This window comes from Colossoma macropomum, unplaced genomic scaffold (genome assembly GCF_904425465.1).
Source record: "Colossoma macropomum unplaced genomic scaffold, Colossoma_macropomum, whole genome shotgun sequence".
NCBI classification, from domain to species: domain Eukaryota; kingdom Metazoa; phylum Chordata; class Actinopteri; order Characiformes; family Serrasalmidae; genus Colossoma; species Colossoma macropomum.
Genome location: NW_023494786.1, coordinates 18042814 through 18066839, shown reverse-complemented (window position 1 = coordinate 18066839; position 24026 = coordinate 18042814). Strand labels below are relative to the sequence as shown.

At 37.3% G+C, this 24026-nt stretch overlaps 1 protein-coding gene across 2 annotated transcripts in view; it reads right to left on the bottom strand.

Annotated features, from left to right (window-relative positions):
- Positions 1 to 7554: 7554 nt before the first annotated feature.
- arrb1 (arrestin, beta 1) overlaps positions 7555 to 24026 on the bottom strand; it is a 43731-nt gene continuing 27259 nt past the window's right edge. For both annotated transcript variants that reach the window (XM_036562989.1, XM_036562996.1), the window contains 15 exons: positions 19252 to 19282; positions 18786 to 18846; positions 18532 to 18576; positions 18183 to 18379; positions 17951 to 18010; positions 17768 to 17835; positions 16740 to 16875; positions 16152 to 16236; positions 15986 to 16058; positions 15763 to 15900; positions 14415 to 14498; positions 14031 to 14054; positions 12647 to 12717; positions 10808 to 10859; positions 7555 to 8007 (listed from right to left, as the gene is read on the bottom strand). In XM_036562989.1, the coding sequence (XP_036418882.1) occupies positions 7896 to 8007; positions 10808 to 10859; positions 12647 to 12717; positions 14031 to 14054; positions 14415 to 14498; positions 15763 to 15900; positions 15986 to 16058; positions 16152 to 16236; positions 16740 to 16875; positions 17768 to 17835; positions 17951 to 18010; positions 18183 to 18379; positions 18532 to 18576; positions 18786 to 18846; positions 19252 to 19282 (1237 nt within the window). In that variant the 3' untranslated portion in view covers positions 7555 to 7895. The remainder of the gene's footprint in view (positions 8008 to 10807; positions 10860 to 12646; positions 12718 to 14030; positions 14055 to 14414; positions 14499 to 15762; positions 15901 to 15985; positions 16059 to 16151; positions 16237 to 16739; positions 16876 to 17767; positions 17836 to 17950; positions 18011 to 18182; positions 18380 to 18531; positions 18577 to 18785; positions 18847 to 19251; positions 19283 to 24026) is intronic.

The following is a 24026-nucleotide window of genomic DNA, read 5'->3' as shown; positions in this document are numbered from 1 at the left end:
AGCTCAGCATTACAAGATCTTTATATATTTAGCAGACGTTCTTATCCAGAAGGACATCCAACAGCATGGGTAGCATTAGGAACCTTGATCAATGACTCCCATCAACATAGTGATGTTGCAGCCTGGACTGAGAATCAAACCTTCAATTTTGCATGTTAGTCAGCTGCCAAACATCAGAGTCTACTGTCAGAGTCTACAAGAACTGACTGTTCGCTTACAGTCTAATATATCCAAGACCTTGACATTAGTCATTGTAACAAAATAATCTGTGTTCTCTGCGTCGTCTATTTGTTTTTTGGTTTTTTTTTCGTTTTTTTTCTTTGCTGCGCTATATCATGTTAGCTATTGTGAGGTTTTGATAGTGTTTTTTTCTCTTTCATATATGTGGAGGTAACCTAGCCACTTAGTATCCAGTGAAAGTTCACTACTAATCCACTGAACTTTCCCCTTTCCTTTTTTCTTTCTTAAGTTAGGCTTGTGAGCTGCTAGGTAGCTTCCCTGTGTCAGCCCATTGGTTGACCTTTGTTTTGTATTGTGCTGTTATAAAGAGCTATCTGTATTGCCAACTAAGCTCTACTGAACTTTTATTGACTGTTTTTATCCTTTTCTCTTTCTGTTTGTAAATTGACTTTTTTCATTATTCTGTATTACACAGATTCTTTAAATGGTTGCTCATGATGTTATTTTTACACTTTTTTCCTTCTCTTTAGAGATGTCTCTACCAAGGGGTCAGCGACTGGCCTGCAGGTTCAAGTGGATAAATGAGCCCTTAATAGTCATGCTGTAGCTCCCTGCTACAGCTGGTTATGCACATTTCTACTGTCTCTTACCTGTGTTACATACATGCATACTTACCTGTGTTGGGTCCCTCTTGCAAATGTTGAGGTGGATTTAGTGGACGTAAGTCCTAAAAGCCTGTAGGCTTCACAAGATCTTTAGAACAGGCAGTCTATCGATGAATGTAATATGCCATTGCTAACCTGGCCACAACACTCTTCAAAAGTCTTAATGTGTTCTTTAGTTGTCAAGTATGTTCCCAGGTCATTTCATTTTAAATACATATAGGTATATTTAACTACCTCTCCTCTACTTTTAACATTTTTAAAACTCGCTTGTTTAGGAGCTCATATTCCTATGAGTAGCACACAGTTAGTGACACAGCTACCTGAGCTAGCTATTACCAGTTGCTGGGTGGCATTTTCCATGGTTTACTAAATAACCTGCATAATTCTGCACCTGCAAAGACAAACTAGAACATTTGAAATCAAACTACTGCATGTCCACAATACACATTCTTGTATCGTTCTTACTAGCTTTTTCTCTGAAATCAGATTTTATTCATTGGTGCTAGTGATGGGTCAAAATCTTTGAATATTTAAATAGTCATGAAAGCATGTTTTATGTTCTCATATTAAAAACCATTTATAAGTATGAACTCTTTACTCCACCAGAGGGCAGTGTAGAACCTGCAACTTACGTTTTGAACAGAGCTCTGATCTGCTGGGTTTCTGGAAAAGCATCTTAGGCACACAGATGATTCTTGAATAGTAGAGCAAGAACAACACTGAACATTCTCTCTATCGGTTGTTCTTAACACTAAGAGGCTTTTGGGAAACAGTTTAGTTCAAAGAAGGAATCATAGACAGACCACTGCAGCCAACTAAAGGCTACTGCACAGTGGACTAAAAGTCCAGCAACTATAGCACATAGGAAAAGGAAGCATCGCAGAAAAGTGCCAATAAACAAGTAACTCAAGTTCATTTTACAGTCTACTTGTACAAATTTAATTAAACTTTCAACCTATTTTAGTGAATTTATCATTTGGTATCAGCATGTAGAGATGCTCCCAACCCCAATGGCTGCATAAGGCTGCACAAGGGTTTTTCCTTCACCAACCTTAACAGACAGAGTGGGACCATAATCCAAAGCTGATTCGATGTTGTCAGCAAAATGTTCACTTCACGGGATGATCAACAATCAATCCAAGTTTTCTGTAGATCTGCCTTCCTGCCAACTATAAAATTGAGTAAATTAAGAACAAGTTAATATTATTTATATGTAACTTACATGTACACTTCATATATTCAACACTGTCTGGACACTTCAATACTTTAACATGTTTTATACACAAATGATACAAAGAACATCATTAAATCATAACCATGCTTTACTAGTTTAGAAGTACAAATGCTTATTTGGGCTTTATGTTGAGAGTAAACAGCAGAAGACACCAGGAGGGTATTTCACAGAGCAGGATTCTAAGTTAGTCAGAGAAATTAAGCCCAAAGATAAGGACTATCAAATAGAAGTATCCCTCAGCTCTTTTCCTATTTGACAGGCTTGGGTTTTGGCTTAGGTTATGTGGATAAACTGAGAAATCCTGCTTTGTAAACTACCTCCCAGACGCAAATCAAGACCTTTTGTTAGCTCTGCTGTTCATGAACTGCTAATACAATGACTCACAACTGACCAAGAAAAACAAACATCCAGATGACGAATTACTTCCAGTCCTTTGAATTGAAAGGAACATGTACAATAAAAATTCTATATGTTTAACTCAAAGACATTAAATTCCAGCTGTGAAAACCAATTTACTCCAGACCATTATTGTCAAGCTAGTTTGAGGTGGCCATGGCATAGCAAGACTTGAATAGTAGGAGATCAAAAATGTGCACAACACAATAGTTTGGCACATTTCATGATTCACCCAAAGCTCAAGTAAAAGTCCTTAAACCAATTCTAGTTTTAGTTGATAGTCTAGTTAATAGTCTCGTTAATAGTTATTTTTCTAGGATACAGTATTAGGTTTTTTATTACCACTTGTGACAGTGAAAGCAGAGCTTATTTAAATGTGCACTTTCAATCAGCAGTAATGTTTAGGATTGGCTAAGCCTTTTTAATCAACTATGGAGAAACAGTAGCCTAAATCTATTTAAATGTTCAGCAGAGCAACAACTGTTTTTAACACTGGGTGATTTCAGAAAAACAGAAATGACAAGCCAATAATTAAATTGGCCGTTTTTAAACTAACTACCATACAATTTTAAATTAATCATCAGGGACTATAAAAATATGAATAAAAATACACAGAAGATGATTTAAGATGACAACGAATATAGCGTGTAGCATGTAGCATTAGCAAGTGAGTTAGATTAGCTTTTTCAACCCTTAACATTAGCTGTTCACAGGAAAATCGTCAAAGTGAACTTGTGCAGTTAATTAATCTCGATTGAATAACTGAAGAGGTTATGAAATGATCAGCGTCAACGTTTGAGCAAACTCAAATTAAACACAAACAGAAACATTAATGTGGGATGAGGTCAAATGGCGAGACAGTTTAATAGATCCATGGATTAGATGTAGATATATTAATGTGAGGCTGTTGAAACGCTGATCATTTCTTCTTGTAATTGTGTGATGATCTCTCACACCGCAGCTTGATGTGAGAGCAGAAACAGGGCTAAGTGGCTGCACTGTGTCTTCATCTCTGTTAAATATAATCATTAGAAAGTGCAGTTTAGTGAAGATTGTGATTGTAGTTTATTGTCTTCCTTCATCTCACCACCAAACTGCAGCTGCACTGATGAATCTGTGGGGCCGTTTGCTGTGAAGAGGAGCTACAGTTTCCTCATAACGCCCCCAAATCAAAATCAACCCTAATGAGCATCTCTGTCTATTATCTCATCGATCTAACTCATCAAAACCTGTCAGACAGTGGCCAGTATCTACTACATTTATTTTGTTTGCGCTTGAATAAAAAAAACAAACAACTTGTGTTCAGTTAAAAAGAAAACATGACCACGATTAAAAGAAAAAAAAGAACGAATCAGAAAATCATGATCACGAATTGAAAAAACGCACCCACGAAGTAAAGAAAATCTGCATAATTAAAAGAAAATGAGAGAACTGATTGTTAATCATGACCACGAATTAAAAGGAAACATGTGTACAGACTGCAAAACGTTCACTCGAATTTTTACCTCCGTCCCTTCCGGGCCTCCGTACAGTCTGCCTCAAAGCAACATTATGTAACTTTTCACCTTAAAATAACAGTTTCAAAATCACTTTGATGGTACACTGACTTTTACTAGAACAGCGTCTCTCGTTGCTGCTCAAGGCCCGGAACGCGGCCTACAGTGCTATGTAACTTTAGAACGGCGGGCTCGAGGGGCACGAGACCTTTCGACTTCTCGCGAGAACTGTAACGTTTCACAGTACCAGGTCACACATCAACAACTACAGGTCTTTAGCTCGCTTTAAGCAGCTGAGTTAGCGCGATATTCCTGGCATGGACAAAACAGCAGAGGCTGTCAGAAGACCGAAGAAGACATTGTCAAAAAAGCAAGGAAGAGAAAAAGAGACCGTGACCGGACAGGAGTACATCTCGGACTGGTGTTTACTCGTTGGCGAGAGCTAAAGGAGATAAAAGGATGCAGGACAGTGTCACGGCTTACGGGTAAACAACGGAAATCCTAAAGCAGAATGTAGGTTACATCTCTGCCAATGGACGATTAATGAAATGTTGTGATGTAGACTGTAACATTATCTGGGTGGAGTTTCTTTAGCTAGTTTTTCTGGACGCTAAAACTCATCTAACCTCAGCCCTGTTTCAGGCCAGCATGCAAATAAATGAATTCATCCCATGTCAATGAGTTTGGTAAGTATTTGTCAATCTCGCCCAAAATAAGCCTTGAAAGTTTGCAACCTTCTGTAATAAAACCCTCTAATGTTACTCCACCTCCATGGTTCTTTTTCCTCTAATACGCCTGCGAGACGCGCATGCACAGGAAGGGGAGTCGGATTCTGTATCCTTCAGCTTGTCAACAAATGCACGTGCACATGGGGCTTAAGCGTGCTTGTTATTACGACATTAGTGTAAAAGTGGAACTGCAAAAAATACCAATTCTCTCATAGTGCTGCTTTAATAAACAAAGACAAACACATTAAAGTGACCATACCTTGTTACGTTTCCTTAACAGTTTTTAAATCAGTTGAACTTGAAAATGGCGTCAGGGCTGAGGAGCGTTCTAGCAGGTTCTAGAAGCAAACGTTTAGTTGCGTTTGACCAAACGTAAAAACCACAGATACACGCACGTCATGTTTATGGGCTCAAATAATTTACAATCAAGTAAAAACTTAAAAAAGAAAACAATAAGAGTCTTTAGTGCTTTAGTACTGGTTGAAGCAGAAACACGCTACATCAGCCACACAAAAATGAACAACTATATCAATACATAATCAACCCCATAGCATTATCCACCAAACTTTACAGTTGGCACAGTGCAGTCAGGCAGGTAATGTTCTCCTGGCATTCGCCAAACCCAGACTCGTCCATCAGACCGCCAGATAGAGAAGCGTGATCCATCACTCCACAGAATAAGTATCCACTGCTCTAGAGTCCAGTGGCGGTGTGCTTTACAAGGTAAGGCTTGCATGCAGCTGCTCAGCCATGGAAACCCATACCATGAAGCTCCCAGCGCACAGTTCTTGTGCTGATGTTAATGACAGAGGAGGTTTGGAACTCTGCAGTTACTGAGTCAGCAGAGTGTTGGCGACTTTTGTGCACTATGTGCCTCAGTACTCAGTGACCCCACTCTGTAACTTTATGTGGTCTGACATTTAATGGCTGAGTTGCTGTAGTTCCTAAACGCTGCCACTTTTCAGTAATACCACTCACAGTTGATCATGGAATATCTAGAAGGTAAGAAACTTCGCAAACTGACTTGTTGCAGAGATGGCATCCTATTACAGTATCACACTCAAATTCAGTGAGCTCTTAAGAACAACCCATTCTTTCACAAATGTTTGTAAAGGCAGACTGCATGGCTAGTTGCTTGATTTTATACACCTGTGCCAATGGGACTGAATGAAATGCCTGAATTCAACAATTAAGAGGTGTGTCCATATAGTGTATCTGTACATTGTGAGTACTTTTTCATATAAGTTTATTTTGCTCCTTAATGTAGGTTTTGATCAAAAGCATGCTATAAGTTAATCTATTTATTGAACTCTGTAATAAGTGGAATAGAATATAATAATTTTTTAACTGTGATAATTCAGTCAAGGCTTTACGCAATGCATTCATTGCGTGTATATGCCCTTGTTCTAGAATTACTTTGCATAAAAACTAAAGCTGTTCATATTGGAATGTGCAGTACAGGTGTATACAGTGTATGCTTTCAGCAGGCAAATAGCAAAATAGGAGCAGCTGGGAGTGGTTCAGTCTAAATCCATCTGCTTTGAGCACACAGAGTAGCTCTTGTGGTTAGACAGCATTCATATGCCACCTGCTGGTAAGAACATGTAAACAGCAAGAATGTTCAGTGGACTGTCTGGCTATGGGTGACACTAAGAGACTCCCTCAAAACAGATTCACTTGTCACATCTCGCTGAAATGTCAGTGTTCACAGTATGCACACTTGAAGCACACTAAGTACACACATACAGAAAGACAGGATTTCAAGAAGAGACACACTTTAATATATCCAACATAAAGTATATTTAATATATAGTGTACTTTATCTTCATATTATGAACACTTTATCCATTTACATGTTTTGCCATCTCATTTTGTATTAAATTAGGTCTGTATGTAACGTGTAGTCCTGTTCCAGGTTCCAGGTCATTGGACAATATCAAACAATGGAATATCAGTCTTCATGTTACAAAATAATGATCTGGAAAACATAGAAAGTATTGACATGTTTCATGCAGCAAATCAAGGCCTCATTCATAAAGAAAGCTGATCTATGATTTGAGTGGTCTGTCTTTACAATGTACATATTTAATGTGAAGAAAAGAACACAATAATGATTTCAGTGTGAATTTGATTTTGTTGCAAGAGAAGTGCCCTAAGAGAAACTGCTACTACAGAGGTCTTCAAATAATGGTAATAAATGTTATGTGGACATGTAAAGTGAGGCCTCATGGTTGCCTGAGGAAAACATGCCCTTTAAACAGTGTTTGGGTCAGACATAGATATTCTTTTCTGATGACCACCAAGGGGCCTGTCCCAAATATTCAGCAAGACGTTATGTGGCTATATTTGCATTACTTTAAAAAACAAAATACTATTTTACTAGTTCAGCACTAATTTCAGCACATGACTGATATTCCAATAAGACAGCAGTAACATTTTACAGTGCTGTTGTTTTAACAGCAACCCATGTCTAGGAGCTATCAACTGGTTTTAAGAAAAAAGAAAACAGACAACCCGCATCATTACAAGGCCTTGACTTTGTGAGTACCGATAAGAATAACAAAACCATTAATTTATGTTAGTTTGAAAGGTTTTGAGGTTGAATCTGGGCAGTAACCTACAATATTGATGCAAAAAATGAATTTCAGTCTGAGCAGTTTTAACTGTTTCACACTTATATGCCTTTGTTCAATAATCACTGCAAGACTGTCCATTAAAAGACACCAGTTTACCAGTGTTCATATTAACACTTCTGTTTCTTTACACAGTGTTTAGAACATATGTACTTTAATAGATTTAAATACAAAGTTATGGTCTCTAAAATTTCTTTTCATTCTAATGGAAAGAAGAACATGTAAAACAAACTAACAACAAAGGCATGCTACCATTGAAGTTCATTTAAATATGATGAAAAGCTATTCCTCTTACCATGAAAAACCCTCAAAACATCATAGGCACTCAGTAGGTGGCCAGTGAACCAAAATCTCACCGCTAAATATTTTGACAACGAGGTCATGTTTTTCAACACATTTTTTTTTACACCCTTTCAGGATGGAGAAGACATATGTAAACAGGACCACAACAACTGCACCACAGTGAGTGTGTTAAAGGGTGTCCCAAACTTCAGGTTTTTTCTCCATGGGGTTCTCATTCCATTTCTAATGCTGTGATACAGTAGAACATTTGTCTTCTTTGTCTATCTGTCGTTCAGCTTAGGCGAATCTGTACCTTCTTCATCCTCATCTTTGTCATCTTTTGCCCCGATGAGTCGCTGTCGTGCAAAGTCTTCAAAGATGATGTCATCATCGCTGGGAACAAATTATGACATAAAAGGAGAATTGAAATGCTGTTTTCTACTTTCGCTTCATTTTGTGCTGATCAGCAAATTATGACTGTGTTGTCCATAAGTATTGTGGTGCTACACTCCTAATATGTAATGAACTATGGTTTGTGCTTATAGTTGTGTACCTCAGGGTGCTATGTCAAGAACATACATTGTCATCAGAGTCTGTTTATGGGGAGTCTGGCCACTTCCTATTTCTCTCATTATACCAAAAAAAAAAAAAAAAGTGTACCTTCGTGTCCCCAATAATTGGGGGTGGTGAATGGAGCTAAATGAAACAAACTCTGAACTCTCTTTACTTTGGAGTGTAGAATGATGTATTCCATTTAGGAATCAAAAGAAAACTTACCTGTTTCTTTTCATTTATCTACAGCAAAAAGGTTTTGGACAGTAGGATGCTAGCATTACTGCTACTGAGTGCTGACTGCTTGGCGAGTTGATCAGCTCATTGGAAGTAAAGCGGTTTATGCTTATGGACATCATGAATGTACATAAGGAACTGTAAGAAAGTCCTGTGACGAGTTCAAAAGGGCTCAAAAATATTTCCCCAGTTTTCCACCCAATTCAGTCATGTCTGCTATCTATTTCTCCTCCTATCACATGATACCACTGACAGTGCTGGCGCTGCTTCTTTTCAAACTGCTGCTAACGCAATGTCAGCTGTCAGTTGTAACTGTCAGTTCTGTTACATCAACTAACAGGCCACACTGCTCAGAATCACACTGGGTGATGGTGGAAGAAGGAGGACCATCCTATCCCCCCCATAGAGACTGAGGCCAATTTTGCTAGCCATGAATGGCTGTGGCATTGCCAGAGATCAAGCTCACAATCTTCTGATGACGCTTCAGATGGCTGTGCCACTCTGGACCCCCACTTTATGCAGTTCTGCATCAAGGAACCCATTCAGTGTGAACTCGACTGGGAGCACCCTCTGGCATCTGACAAACTTGGAAGAAATTACTGAGTGGCAATTCTCCTCACTAGATATTCTCTGGTGTCACTGATGCAAATCAACAAAAGTTATTTTAGTGCTAACAGCACCACCTTGTGCAGAATCTTCAGCCTGCTAAACATGAGTGAGAGGGTGAGTGAGTGAGTGAGTTACAAGCCAGGTCCATTATGTGCTTCACATCTAAAAATACGTCAAGATACATGTTCACAATACATGAAATGCATAACAATATTAGTTAAAAATAACTAATCATATCCTTTATATGCTCAGAAAATTGTGTTGTGACACAATGTGACCTAATTTATCACAATAACAATAAATATTATTATACCCACCGTTATGTCACAAAAATATAAATCTATGATAAAGATGAGCCTAACTCTAAAATGCTAGCCAGTATGTGACTAGCATTTGGGACACATTTACTTTAAAACAAAAGGGCCTTTAAAACCATGTGGCCATGAGAAACACGTATGCAGTCACACTTCCTGCTTCAAAATGCAGGGGTGTGGCTAAAATAAAGCTCCACTCATTGACTAAAAATGTGGCTGTGTTCAAAAAAGCATACTGTGTGCTGTATACTGCATACTGCTCCAGTAAATATGCAACCATTGCTAGCTGCTTTTCAGCATGTATGTTTATATTTTTGATCGAGAGATGGGCCAAAAATAAACTTTAAAAATGTCAGCTTTGGACTGGACTTTGTGGTAAACCTGTGTGGTTTCCACACACTCCTGTTTTTCTTCGCTAGCAAGTCATTTCATTTTCATTACACTCAAATAGTGTGTAATGAGCTAGAGACTGAATAATAAGCAGTGTGACACCACACGAGTCTGAATAGCCGATGCTGAGTTACTGTTTTATGCATATTATGCACAGTTAACTATTAAATGGACAAAGTAAACAAGCCTATGGCAAGATCAGCAGAGAAAGCTGGTGTGGTTTCAGTGTTGCACTGACTGCAGCAGCATTTGGCCAAATTTCTTTTATTTTGCTGTTTTTAATGTATGGAAGAAAGGCTGAATCCAGGGCTATTAAAAAATCCAGGCAGTTACCATCAGTGGTTATGTCCTCCCAGAATAGCTGCGTTGCATTTTAGGATGCAGTACATCACAGAGAACTCAAACTGACATGCCAACGCTGCAGGTAGTATGTTGCCATTGTGGTGCCGCATAAGCCTTGTTTAACTTGGTGTGATATCGTTAAAAAAAATCACTGACCACCCAAATAAAGTAGTTAGGTAGGGGCCTATGTAACATTTGTGCACAGGGGCCCATAATTTTATGATCAGGACCTGCATACTATTTCTGACTTTTAGGCAGAATCAGTATACAGTATAGAGTAGGCTACTACAAACACAACATGTGCTTTGGTAGTGACATGAAAATACACAACAGCATTTTTTGAATGCATTTTTTATATAAACATTGAACACATGACAAATCTAAATCTTTCAACTTCACTTTAAACAAAAATCTAAAAGATCTTTAAAAAAATATACAAAAAAATTGTTGAAAGTTAGAGTTTAAATTTTAGGAGTGAGGGTTTTGGACAGCCACCTCCCAATAGAAAATATCATATAAATGATGATTTTGTATATTTTTAGCTTATTACTATCTCAATTAATGCCTTAAGCTTAAATAGATTAGAACATAATCATTGTAAATATTGAAGATCTGAATACTTAATTGTTTCTTTTTTTGTTTGTTTTGGTTTTTTTTTTTAGAAGTTAATGTTGGACCACAGTTGGAACTAATTTGGAAGAATCATCCATGTATAACTGAATAAGAAAAAATGAATAGGAACTACTTACTTTGTGTCAAACTCAATCAAGTTTGTGTCAATGGGTGCATCGTTTTCTGGAACTACCACAGAAAAGAAAGCAGAACAGGGTAAATGACTACAGGGTGACAGAGTTGATAAGCACATTTCTTAAACTTCGAAAAAAAAAACACAAAAGAGACTGGAATGCTCAGCGTTATCCCTTTACTGCATTTGAATGTTAAGTGTGCCTTTTTGACTGACTGATTTACTGTACCAAACACCACTTCCATGCAGTAGCTAACCCATAAATTGATTTAAAAAAACAAAAGTGGGTAGTGGGTTTAATCTCCTGAAATGCATGGGTTGGTTAAGAGGCCTGGACGGACTCAAAGAGCCATATGTGGTTTAAAAGTTAACTCAAAGTTAAACATTTGAGCCTGGAAGAGAATGCAAATGGGGCAAATCATCCTAAAGAGTAATCTTTTCTGTTTCTGACTGAAGTACCGGGGGAGCACTGAGAAAACTCAGTGTGAGCAAAGTGCACTCGTGGATTGTTGCACGTAATCTTCTTAATTCCACAATCAAAAGATTGTAAGGGACAACAGATTAGCTGGTTTAAGATGTGATCAGTTAGCAGTAAATGTAGTGGAGGATAATCACATTTCCCAAAACAAGGAGGCGGTAGCAGCAAAAAAAAGTCAGTGTGGGCAGAGAGGCAATGGTTTGTGGACAACAGCAGGAGTCAATTGCATCCTGTGATAATCAAACCTCCAAAACTACAATTAACTATTTGGAAGGCAGTCCAGAATAAAGCATCTGCTGACAACAGAACACAAATATAAGTGCCTGGAGTACACCAAACCCCTCTAGAGCTTTGACTGAATGTCTTTACATGTTTTATCCCACGTCATCTACTGTTAGACAGGACTCAGGACTGTGAGTATGTTAGTAAATGCATAATTAAGCCATTAGGATGTCAAGTCATTCCGAGTAGTTGTGAAACAGAGAAACATACTTTGCCAGAATTGTTCACAACTGTGGTGATAGCAACAAGCATCTGAATCATTTAATGCATCTAAAATCTACTTCAAAGAAAGCTGTTATATAAAATAGTTATGAATACACTGCTAGGTGCCAGACACATTGTTTTTAGATGATTCTGAGAAACTTTTTGGGCCATTTACGGCAGAGAGATACATGCAGCATGTATGTAAAATGAAATAGCCTTACAAACTTTAGGGAACTAAATTTTTCAGATTTGCCACTATTTCCCCATTATCAACATTAGATATAAAAACCCGATGACAGGTGTAGATTTAGTGGTGATTTTAGAAAGTAAGTAAAATGGCTATGTTTGTGTTGTAGACATCGCAAGCCCTGGTTCATTTCACCACCACTGTAAAGACATCTGAGTAAATGACTCAGATGGAATAACTTTGTTGACATCTCATGGATGGAATTATGTAGAAATTTTGTAAAATCAGTGGAATTCTTATTTAATTAAAATGTTTTCTCTGAATTTATTTGACATCTCTGACAAGCCATATTTCTTAGCACACTGCACTTTTTTAGTTTGTCTGTTTTTAAATGTATAGCAAAGTGCACAGGAAGAGAACATGCTGAAGTGTGAGCATATCCTGCGTAATGAGTGAGAAAATAGAATCCAAAGCATACAGAAGGAACTTCCACAGGTTCTTTAGACTACTGGCTTATTGCATCCTTACTGCTTTCTTAAATGGCTCTGACATAACCAGCAAACAGGAACAGCAGACGCACATAGATGATGTTTGCAAAGCTTGCTGGTTAAGGTAACCCATTGCCTACTCATCCACTAATTCAATAAGAGAGCATGATCAGTCAATTCAAATAGATTCTGTCATATACATACTGTCCTTGTAGATGGATTCCTCTACTGGTTTAGGGTGCATTAGCGTGAAGGGCAGCTCTACTGCGACATCACTAGAGAAAAAAAAGCAAAGTGTGAGGATAAGCAGAGGTGTGAACCTACAAATATAGAGATGCTCTCTAGCAGCTCTGACTGTTCACTACCTGCTCACTCCTAAGTGAAATATCTGAATCTGCTCTTTATTTATTTATATATTTATTTTATGGCATCTCCTTCTGTAAGCATTTTCTGTTGGATAATAACTCTACTGCCTTTTGAGACCTGTGAATAAACCTGACTATACATAATCTTGACAGTGAGATTATGACTTCATGAATCGTCCCAGTACAACAAAGTTTGTGTATTTTTTTTTCTACAGTATAATTTGGAAGCGTCATATAGTATAACACAACAGATATTAAATTCAGCAGTGCAGGTAATGTTTAATTACAAATGTATAATGAATAATTAAATAAAAACATTTATTAATTACATGCTGCTGTTATGCTTATCAGAATCAGAATCAAGCTTTATTGGCCAGGTATTATATATATATATATATATATATATATATATAAACCGCTAACATTACAATAAATAATAATAAACAAATAAACAAAACTAATAAACAAATACACAGTCCTTTGTGATTTGAGGCGTATGAATGTGTTTGTTTACCTATTTTCAAAGCTCTCCTTAAGGATGTCTCCAGCATTTACAGCTACCATTTAACATAAGCTTCAGCTAATCAACCCTTGATTTAATTAATTATATAATTATATGAGCTGATGGAATTTCATTTGTAAATTAAGTCTATGAGAAGTCAGGAATCATACCTGTGCTCTTCTAAATGTACTGTTCTAACAAAGAAATTTAAGCAAATTTGTGTTACTGACCATAAAGGCTCTTAGGTGGATTTGATTTATTCAGCAGAGGCTTTTGCACAAATTTCAGCTGGAGTACAAGCTGTCATTAAAGCAAATAGGGAACATAATCTACCAAATACTCAGAAATTATGAAACCCATGTTAAAATTTCAAAGATTCTACTTTTCACTCTGGCTTTTGTGCTGATAATGTAATTTGTCATGAAATACTCTGTATTAAATTAGAAATTAATGGAAAATAGAAGCATTTTCAGTAGCGTCTCAGACTTTTGGACCCCACTGTATGTTTTTGTCATTGTGGAATTACAGCATATTTCCTTCTTCTTTTTTCTCTTCTTTTTTTAATGGCTTTTCCCACACAGTGAAATTCTTCTTCAAGACAGCTCTCATCTCTGCTTCATAGCCTACTTCACCCAAACACGCATACAGAGTCCTCATTCAGCAGCCAGTTCACATACATAAACACAACTAAAGTGACAAGATCATATTGAGATTACTGTACCTGGAGGCGAGATCTCCCAGGAGCCTGAGAAGAATAAAACAAATATATTTATTACCTCAGCTATTTTGAGATATGTTCACAGGTTTGTCATATTAATTATTAATTACATATTAATATTTTTTCTCCCCAAAGTTTAATTTTTTGTTTGAGAAATTGCTAAGAGTAGCTGTAGTAAATGAGAAACACAGTGCACTTGGCTGTTGATGCTGAACTTGGCTGTTGATGCTGAAGTCCACTTTGCTATGGATTAACACACTAATACGATTTCAACTGAATTTGCCATTAGTGATATTTAGAGTTTTATCATAGTAATTAAGGCCAAACCAACCTCAGCAGACAACTTTATACTGAAACCCACTTAACTCAATGCAAGTTCAAACTTACCCACCACGAGACACCACCAGCTTCACTTTCACTTTATAGGACACAATGATACCCAGAATTTCCTTATTGGCTCCCTCTCGTAACCTTCATGGGACAAAGAGATCACAGGTCACTATCACAAAAGAGCATTGCAACCAATCACAAGTTACACTCTTAAAAATAAAGGTGTCAAAAAAGATGCTATAGAGCAGCTACATTTGCTTCCCAAAATAACCCTTTCAATTGATGGTTCTTTAAAGAGTCATTTTTAGAGATGAGCTGTGTTAGTATGAAGAACCTGTACATAACATAAAACGCTCCAAAAAAGGTTCTCCTAGAACTGTACATCCAAGCTTTTATGCTTTTTTTTGTAGAACTCTTATGCTTTTAACTTTTAAAGGCTGCTTTGTTGCACCCTTTAAAAATTGCTTCTGCAAGATTTCTTTAGTAAAGGCAATGGTTATACAGTTGTATGCAAAGGTTTGGGCTCCCCTGGTTGAATGACATGTTTTGTTGATTTTCTAAGTGACAATAAGTTAATACATCCTCTACAGAGAACAAACTTCTGTACATTTTAATGTGCAATTACTGTTTATTTGCTGACATTAACATATTGGGGGAAAAAACAATAAAATGTGTTTTATTTTTTCCCAATATGCTAAAATACACACACACACACACACACACACACAATTTCTAAACTGCTTATCCTTCTAGGTTGCAGGGGGTGCTGGAGCCTATCCCAGCAGTTATTGGGCGGAAGGCAGGATACACCCTGGACAGGTCGCCAGTCCATCGTAGGGCAATACGTTAAACCAAAAAAAGGAATTTGTGCAGTAAATTTGCAGACAAAATGCCATATTTAGGTTTGTTCCCTGTAGTAAAGGATGTGTGATCATTTTCATTTAGAAAATCAACAAAACTGTTTGCTAATGCCATATATACAACTGTGACAAAAGTACCATTTAAATGCATAATTTCACAAATTCACAAAACCTGTGGCATACAGTTCTTCGGAGAGTCTTCTAAAAAATGTCCTACATACCACCAAAAATGGTTCTGTTATTGTTACATGTCAAAGAACCATTTTTGGCAAGTCTGTATATCACGTGTTAGGCTCCAGTCCTTGCAGGCCAGAACACTGCAGACTTCAGCACGGTGCCTCACTAAACACACCTGATTCAGCTCATCATCTAATTAGCATTGCCTTCATGTACTGAATTCAGAGTGTTAGATGAGGGTAAACGCTAATCTCTGCAGCACTTTGGCCCAGAGGGTCCGCAATTAGACATGCCTGCTGTATATGTTTAGTGCACATTTTATTTTATTTTTAATGTACATTTTAGACCATGTATGTACATGTACTCACAATGTACTTGAGGCTAAATTCGTGTCTTCATGTTTGAGCTTTCCATCTAGGGCTAAGCCACGCTTCTCTCGGTTGTTGGCGAGGAAGGGGGTGAGAGTATATACCTTACAGAATGTTGCACTTGGAGCCACAATGTCACTAGATAATCACAGAGTAAAGATATTAGTCAGATGTATTACCGTCGTACTGTATTGTTTCAAATACAAATGTGTTGTGTACATACTCTGATTCCTCTGTCGCTACTGGGCACTTGTACTGAGCAGTGTTGAAGAGACAAATATCAGCATACTGACGCACTGTAACAGTGAAAATGTGTCATTTCATGAACTTTATCAAACAAATACTCTTTTTACTCTATTAAATGCATTTTAAATGCAGAGAGGAAAAACCTGAAATCTTCATTTTCTTCACAGTCTTGTTTGTGTTGTTTGTGACGTGGACGTTTACGCTAATTGGCTCGCCATGGTAGTAAATCTGAATGATGTGGAAAGCATAAAGACACAAAACAGAATGTTTAGTTTTAATATTACATCTATTTCTGAGTCATTTTAATTTTATAAGCAGAATCTTATACTGTGCCTGAGATGTCTATAAACATTGGCTGTGCTGTAAGTAGAACACCAAGTTAAACTTGGTGAAATCCTCACGTAAGCCAATCTGTAGTACTTGAAATGTGCCCACCCTATTTCAACCACTAGATGGTACCATCATGTTAGACAAATAACCATGCACCCTGAGGATTATCATAGTCCCAGTGCTTCTCATCCAGACATCTTCCTGTACTGCACAAATCTGTATTTTCCCTGAAGTTAACACATGCTATCCACCTCATAAAAAAATAATAGTTAACAAATGAGGTGTGGCAGAGCAGGGAAAACACTAAACCACACCGTACAGTAAAGGAGGAGGCCTGTGAACTCCTATCATAAACTGTAATCTCCTGGCTTCACTCCTGGCTGTCCTGATAACCCAGTCACCTCTTTGTCCAGCGAAGCCTCCAGGTGTAGAGGCTTATCTGACATTAGGAACTGTCTTGTTGTTTCGGCCATTGGCTGTGGACCTGGCTTCTCTGGAGCATACTGCACTTTTCTGATGATGAGACGCACTGAGTTCCTATGCCAAGAGAGAGAATACGATACTGTAAATTAATATTACAATGAGATGCTGCAATGAGAGACTGCATTTTAATGCTGTATGAGATAAAACAGTGCATCTTAATATTGTACAATGAGATACTGCATATTAATAATGTGCACTGAGATGCTGCACCAAGATACTGCATATCAATATTGTAGAATAAGATAATCCAATGACACACTGTATCTTAGTATTGTACAGTGAAATGCTGCAATAAGATACTGCATTGTAAGATAATGCAATGAGATACTGCATTTTAATACAGAACAATGAGACACTGCATTTATAAGATGAGATACTGCATTTTAAATTGCTACAAATATAGTACAATGGATTACTGCATCTTTATATGCTTCATTCAGATACTACAATAAGATACTGTAATGAGATACTGCATCATAATAAAGTACAATGGGATACTGCATTTATGCAATGATATACTGCATCATAATACAGTACAAAGAGATACTATATCAAGATATTGCATGTTTATTTTGTAATCTTAAATGAACTAAAGATGTAGTTTGGTATAATACACTCTTGGGGAGTTTGGAAGCCTGCAATCTGCAGCCATAGTGTCTATACATGCAAAACAAACTAGCAAATGCATTTGTGATTGTGGTGACTCAGTGTTTTGGCATAAAGAACTGAAAGCCAGTAAGCCACAACTTCAGTAAATGCTCCTGCTGTGAAACAAGATGGCATAAAAGCCTTTTTTTTTATTTCAAAATGAAACCCTTGTAACAAAAACAATTCAATGGCCTACTAAATTTGTCCAAATTTTTTTTGTTTACCAGACATTTGCCTGCCAACATGTATTCAAACCATTTTGTTTCACAATCAGAGGGACTACATCAAAGCGCTGTACCTTTTGTGAATTTTCTCTTCAACATTTTCAGCGCAGAAAGCTTTTACTTCAAAGTCCACCCCACAGGCCTTTGCAGAAGTGAGAAAAGGAGAGGGAATGTTACTTTCACCAACAGTGATTCAAACTGCAGCTCCTCGTTTCCATGTTTGTGATTTAAACCATAGTGTCATGTATAATACTGACCTTTCCAGTGTCTTCAGGCCCAGGTTGCAATGTCACCGAACAAGGTAAATTAGGAGGTATCTGTTAGACAATATGAGATCAAATCATAGTGTCACCAATGAAATACAATTATGGGAGGCTTTAAAATGTAGAATTATTATCCAAGGAGTTGTATCTTTCAGAGTAATCATTAACACTGCTAAAGTGTTTTGAACAGTATGTGTAATGAACAATATGGTGACTAGGAAATAACCTCAAAGGTGAAGGGATAAGCATGTTCTCCAAGCTTTTTAATCAGCCGCTCTTGTAAACGTGTGAGGCTTTTCTTCTCCTCAGGCACAGGAGGGAATGCCTGTATATTGGCCACAAAGAGGTCCTTTCGAAATGTCAAGCCAAGAACATCTAAGTCCTCCCGCCCATAGCGGAAGGCACATGTCAGCGTTACAAAAACTGTGGATGAATGACAAGGAGGCCAGAGCCACTTAGTATTCAACCTGCTCAGTGACATGTTTGATTACCAGTCTAAACGATCGTGCAACAGTGCTATTCATGAAGGTAGAAACACACTGAAAATAATACGCTGGGTAAAGATTTCTCCTCACCTTTTCTCTCCTTTAAGTACTCTGGATCAATCAAAACCACACCATCTGCAAAATGGATGACAGAGATGAGTTAAAGGTCCAAAGGGCAGTCTACAGTCTAAAATGCCTAGTCAGGAAGCAGCCGGGATACATTAAGCAGTTTAACAAATGGCAGTAAAATGAGAGAGAAAATGTGTATTTTGTTGTTTTTGATAGGTTAATGGTTCAAAAAATGACACTATTAATATCAAAAGATTTCAACATTTAAAGCATACCAACAGGCTCCACGAGGTCCACGTGGTCAACAAAGTCCCTCTTACCAAGATACACAGTGAGCTTAAAAAGATAATAAAAAGAAATAGGTTAATCAAACAAGAAATAGGTTTCCAAATGAAATCACACATGACGATCTCAGAGACAAATGCAAATCTATACTAATAGACTGTTGTAATCAATCAAGATAACACTGTCTACTAAATGAATGACCATTTGTATAAATTATGCCATTTTTTGATGTTCCATCTGACTTGCAATGGGGCAGAGTCTCTGTAAAGCCTTTAATCTCAGATCAAACAATAGCACAATATCATGTGAGTCAGATCTCACAATCTATTGGCCTGCCCTTTACTGTTTAAAGGCCAATACATTGTCCAGCAAACAGTACTGGCTGAAAACCTTTTCATCTTCTTTTTCCTATCAATTTCTTCATTACATGGTTGTGAATAACATACTTTAACTCACCTTTCCATTTGGACTGGCCTTCTTAAAAACCCTGTGTGAAAAGAATAAGAAAGGTATGTAGCAAAATGCAATGTGCACATTTTTAGCACATACATACTCATCAGGAGAAGAAAAGAACATCAAAAGCAATATGTTTTATTAACAGAATCATTAAAAAGTTATTAAGTTTAAAAACATGTTCTGATGTACAGCCTGTTTTTTCTCCCTCAGAGGTTTTTCTTCTGCATCAACACTGACTGATTCTGTTCCTATGAAGGTTGCAAATCTATGCACAACATTTTCAGCTCCAGCAATTACTTTCACTGACAAGGCCCTACAGCAAAGGACTGTGGCTCCATAAATCACAGCTCTCAGCTGCATAAATTTTTAAAAGAACACAAATATCCTGACTAGTTTTAGCTATGACCATCTTAGTCTACTTACTGTCACCCCGTGAGCATATTTATTTATGATGACGTCTAAGGGTTGTGTGAATTCACTGCTTTTCATAAACTATAGACATTAGGCAACTAACACAAATGACACTTTGTCCACAAATTAAAAGATATACACTGTGGGACTGGATCCATAATACATATACACAAGTCAACATCATGGACAGCAGTTTCCAGTCAAAAACTACAATCAGTTTTCTGCAGGTCAGCAATGGGTCAAAATCGTCATATAAGAAATACCGTATAATTATGTCCTTATAAGGGACTATAAAATCATATAATAAAGTGCTTAAAACTAACTGGAACATGGTAGGTATTCAGCTAAAGATCTGTTCTGGTATAAAATTAAATCTAAACATAAGATTATATTGGTGAATAAGTGGCACCGGTTAACAGCACTAGACGAAAGGAGAAGAATCTTATGGAGGTTAATGCCACACATTGGGTAAAATGTCTTATTTTAAGTCTATTTTAATCCGGAGGCTTAAGAATCCTTATCTACCCTTGACCTTTGCTCTGACCAGAGCTCACGTACCTCTTCACTTCCAGCAAAAAGAGTAATACTGGCTACAGATGGTCCTTGGAATATAAGTGGTATAATGAGACTGTAGTCAGTGTGACGTGGGCTAGCTGAGAGCCAGCTGGTGATGTCAAAGTCAGAGATAACGGTGATCAAGAGAACATACTTTGAGTAACTGCATTAAATGAGTATAGGTTAAATGCAGTTCATTATGTACTCTATGTAAACACATACTGTGATAATCTCAGGTCGCTAATGCTCCTTTCCTCCCTCAGGTTTATCCAGGGCAGTTTTTTGCTATAAGTGGCATAAGCAGTCGCTTAGGACCCCCTGAGCCACAAGGGGCACCACGAATCATTCATTAATTGTTTGTTTGTTTGTTTGTGCCAATCATGATATTGGCTAAAAAAACTCTTATGAAGATTATGAAGAAATAAGAAAGCAGCAACAACCCATGTGCCACTTACAACCAGCTGTATCTATTTTTTAACTGACTTATTTCATTTTATTCATACAGACAATATAACCTATTTAAAGGACCCATATCCTACATTTTTCTTATATTTTATTTTTGCCCCTTGAATCACACTTAATGTAACATTTGTGTGGTTTTATGTACCAAAAACATCATTATTCATTTTCACATAACCATTTTCCAGCCTCTCTTTATCTCTTAGAATTAAACAAGCTGTTTTTGTTACTGTCTCTTTAAGACTGATATATAAATGTGCTTTGTTCTGATTGGCTGGTCTGTATTGAGCCTCATTCTAAAGCAGTCAGAGCTGAAACACTCCATATAACTTCAATATAAATGGGCGGGGCTAAACTGCTGTAGGCTCAGTAGGCTATACATGTAAATAAATGGGTTGTCATGACTTCATAAGTAAGGACTTGGTAATGAATGGTATATTTTGAAACTTTGACAATGTTTACATATTAATTCAAACTCCTTTATTTCAAAAATGCAAGCGAAGTTTAGTTTTACATTATATGAGCCCTTTAAACAGTAACTGAGTTCAAGACTCTATTTCCCTGTACGCAGGTCATTATTATTTAATCGTGCTTATCTTAGCGTTTATTACATTTTACTGTTCAAAATTAAGAATTAAGTATTAATTCTTTTCCTTCTTGCCTACAAAACAATATCACTGACATGGATGAGGGCCCACCAGTAGGATGCTGTTTAGAGCCTGCAGAAGTTCAGAGGCAGGCCTGAGCTTACTGGTTTGACTGCAAAGACACATCTAGCTCCTCCTACTTCCTGACTTTTCTCTGCATGATAGATTTTAGCACTGGCAGCTTCATTGACTTGTACAGCATCTCCACTCAGATGTGCTACATTCATTATCAACAGTGTCAGAACCCTGCAGCAAAATGCCACTTAGTTCACACAAGAGGGATACTAGTAAAGTAAACCAGGCAACCTTCCGGAAGACTGAGCACGGACAGAATATGGTAATAAGCCTCATCCATCCAGAATGAGTAAAGCTCTCGGTCTTCAGGGAGATACTGTTCAGCACTGATGCCGTATGTAAATAAACAGGACAACAAGCAAAAATTATGGGTCTGTGTTTATTCTGATGGGCTGGGGTCAAGTTTCACAAAGCAGGGTTTATTGCTAACTTTAAATTTAGTTGGATCTAACCATGGAATTCCTATATTGTTTGTGTCTCACGTTTACTGGGCTACATCACCATGGCATCTGATGGTGCACACCTAACCTGCTCTATGGCAAATTCTTTTCAGAATTGCGGATCGTACAAGGACCCTCGTCTCACGGACCAATCAGAGTCAACCTTTAACCTTCTGGACTGTTTAAGGCACAAAATGCTGCAAGACAGCCATTAATTTGTTGTTAGTATACATACAATCAAAACACCAGAAGAATGGTGCAACACTTAGCTACCTCTTTGTGAACAGCTAAACACATGAAAAACACTGACACATGAAGACATGCTACATACATTTAAAGAATGTATGTATGTATAATTTCTTTTATTTTTGTGATATTTATCTAGTATATTGTCAAGCCCCTGAGATTCTCTCTAACCTATTATGTTTGGAAAAGCAACTAGAGATTAATTGTCCATATTTGGATACATGTCAACACAGAATTGTGAGTCTCATTTCAAAACAAACAAACCAGTTTTCTTGTATGTTATTTTCTATGTGCTTTATTAAACTCCGTTTATGAAGTTTGTGCCAGTTCAGACACCAAAACAGTCACGCTTTATGTTTTTTCCACAAAGTTTTTCCATAAGTCATAATTCATTTTACGTGACCATTTTCCAGCCTCTCTTTAATGTCTTTTGTTGCTGTGCCTTTAAGACTGATATATGTAAATGAGCTCTGTTCTAATCAGCTGCAATGTATTGAACCTTATTCAAAGAGCATCCCAGGCTAAAACACTCCTTATGACTTCAATGTGAATGGGCGGGGCTAAACAGATACCAAAAGTATGTACTGGGTATTTTCCCCAACAATTACTGCTCTTCAATAGCATGTAGTAAAATCCAAACATGAATCTGTTTACCAAAAAGCTCACTTAAGAAAAGGTCTTGTAAGAAAAGTTATTAAACAGAGCTTCACATCCAATTTGTGTGTCATTTTAAATGGGTTGTCTGTAACCTACAGAAGCTTTTCAGACAATCTTGTAGATGAACCCTATTGTGTGACCCCTTCTTTATAACAGAAAATTGTTGAATTTGTCTCAACAGAAAAGTTACCAGCACTCTGGCCTCCTATACAACAAAGAGGAGCACATTTACAAAATCACTCAGGGCCTCTATTTCAGGCATCATTACCTCACAAAATAGCTGCTTCTAGAACGTTATCTGAGGTTAATTTGCCAGTACCATTACATTCAATGAAACCAGCATGATAATTTGATATTGACTGAAAGAACACATTCATTTTGTATCAAGACAAAAAGCAGGGCTGAGCTCAGTACATATTGTGCCGACCACAGCCATAAAAGAAGGAGAACAAAATGAAAATGTCTTGTGAAAGAGAGCAAAGATGGTATCTGACAGGGGAGTGCACATAACAATGGTACATAAAAGTTTTATGTTGGAAAAATAGCTCTTTTAATGTCATATTTCCTTTTAAAATATTCCAGAGGAGAGCAGTATTTTCATGAAGTTTATATAACTAACAGCATTATAAACCTGTTCATCATACAGAAGAAAAAGACAAACCACCCTCCAGTTCTTTCTCACACAAGATGAGTCTACTCAGTCCTTTACAACACAGGAGTAACATTTTCCTTAGCCAAGTTAATGGTTTCAGATGCAATTACCCCGGCCTCTTATCTGTTAGGCCGTAATGGTGTCATAAATTAGCTCTGGTGTCTCCACAAGTCTCACTGGACTCCTGTACATCCTTTCTGCTGTTTCAAAAAAAAGGAGTGTCTTCATAATTAGAGGATATATTTTTTGTAAAATGTGGTACAATTTATCCAGCAGCGGGGTTAAATATCGTCCTAATGTAAGTGTCGTCCTTTATCTCTTATTGGCAAAGAAGGCGCCGATAGTTTTAGGATGTATTTACAGCTCAGTTTCTGGAGCTTTTGCACACTAAACCATTAGCACAAATCATTCATTTCCTGCAAGTTACAGAAGCTAGAAATCTGTTCCTGAATGCAGTACAGCCTACTTCTAATGACTTAAAGCTTTGGGTGGGCTCTACCTTCCAGCCTAGTCGAGTTTCTGCTGCAGTCTTTAAAATAAAGCTACAAAAAGAGCTTGGAGTGATTTCACAGAAAGAACCTTTAATCAGTTCTTTGAGAAAACAAAAAGGTTCTTTATGGAAGCAAAAGTGGT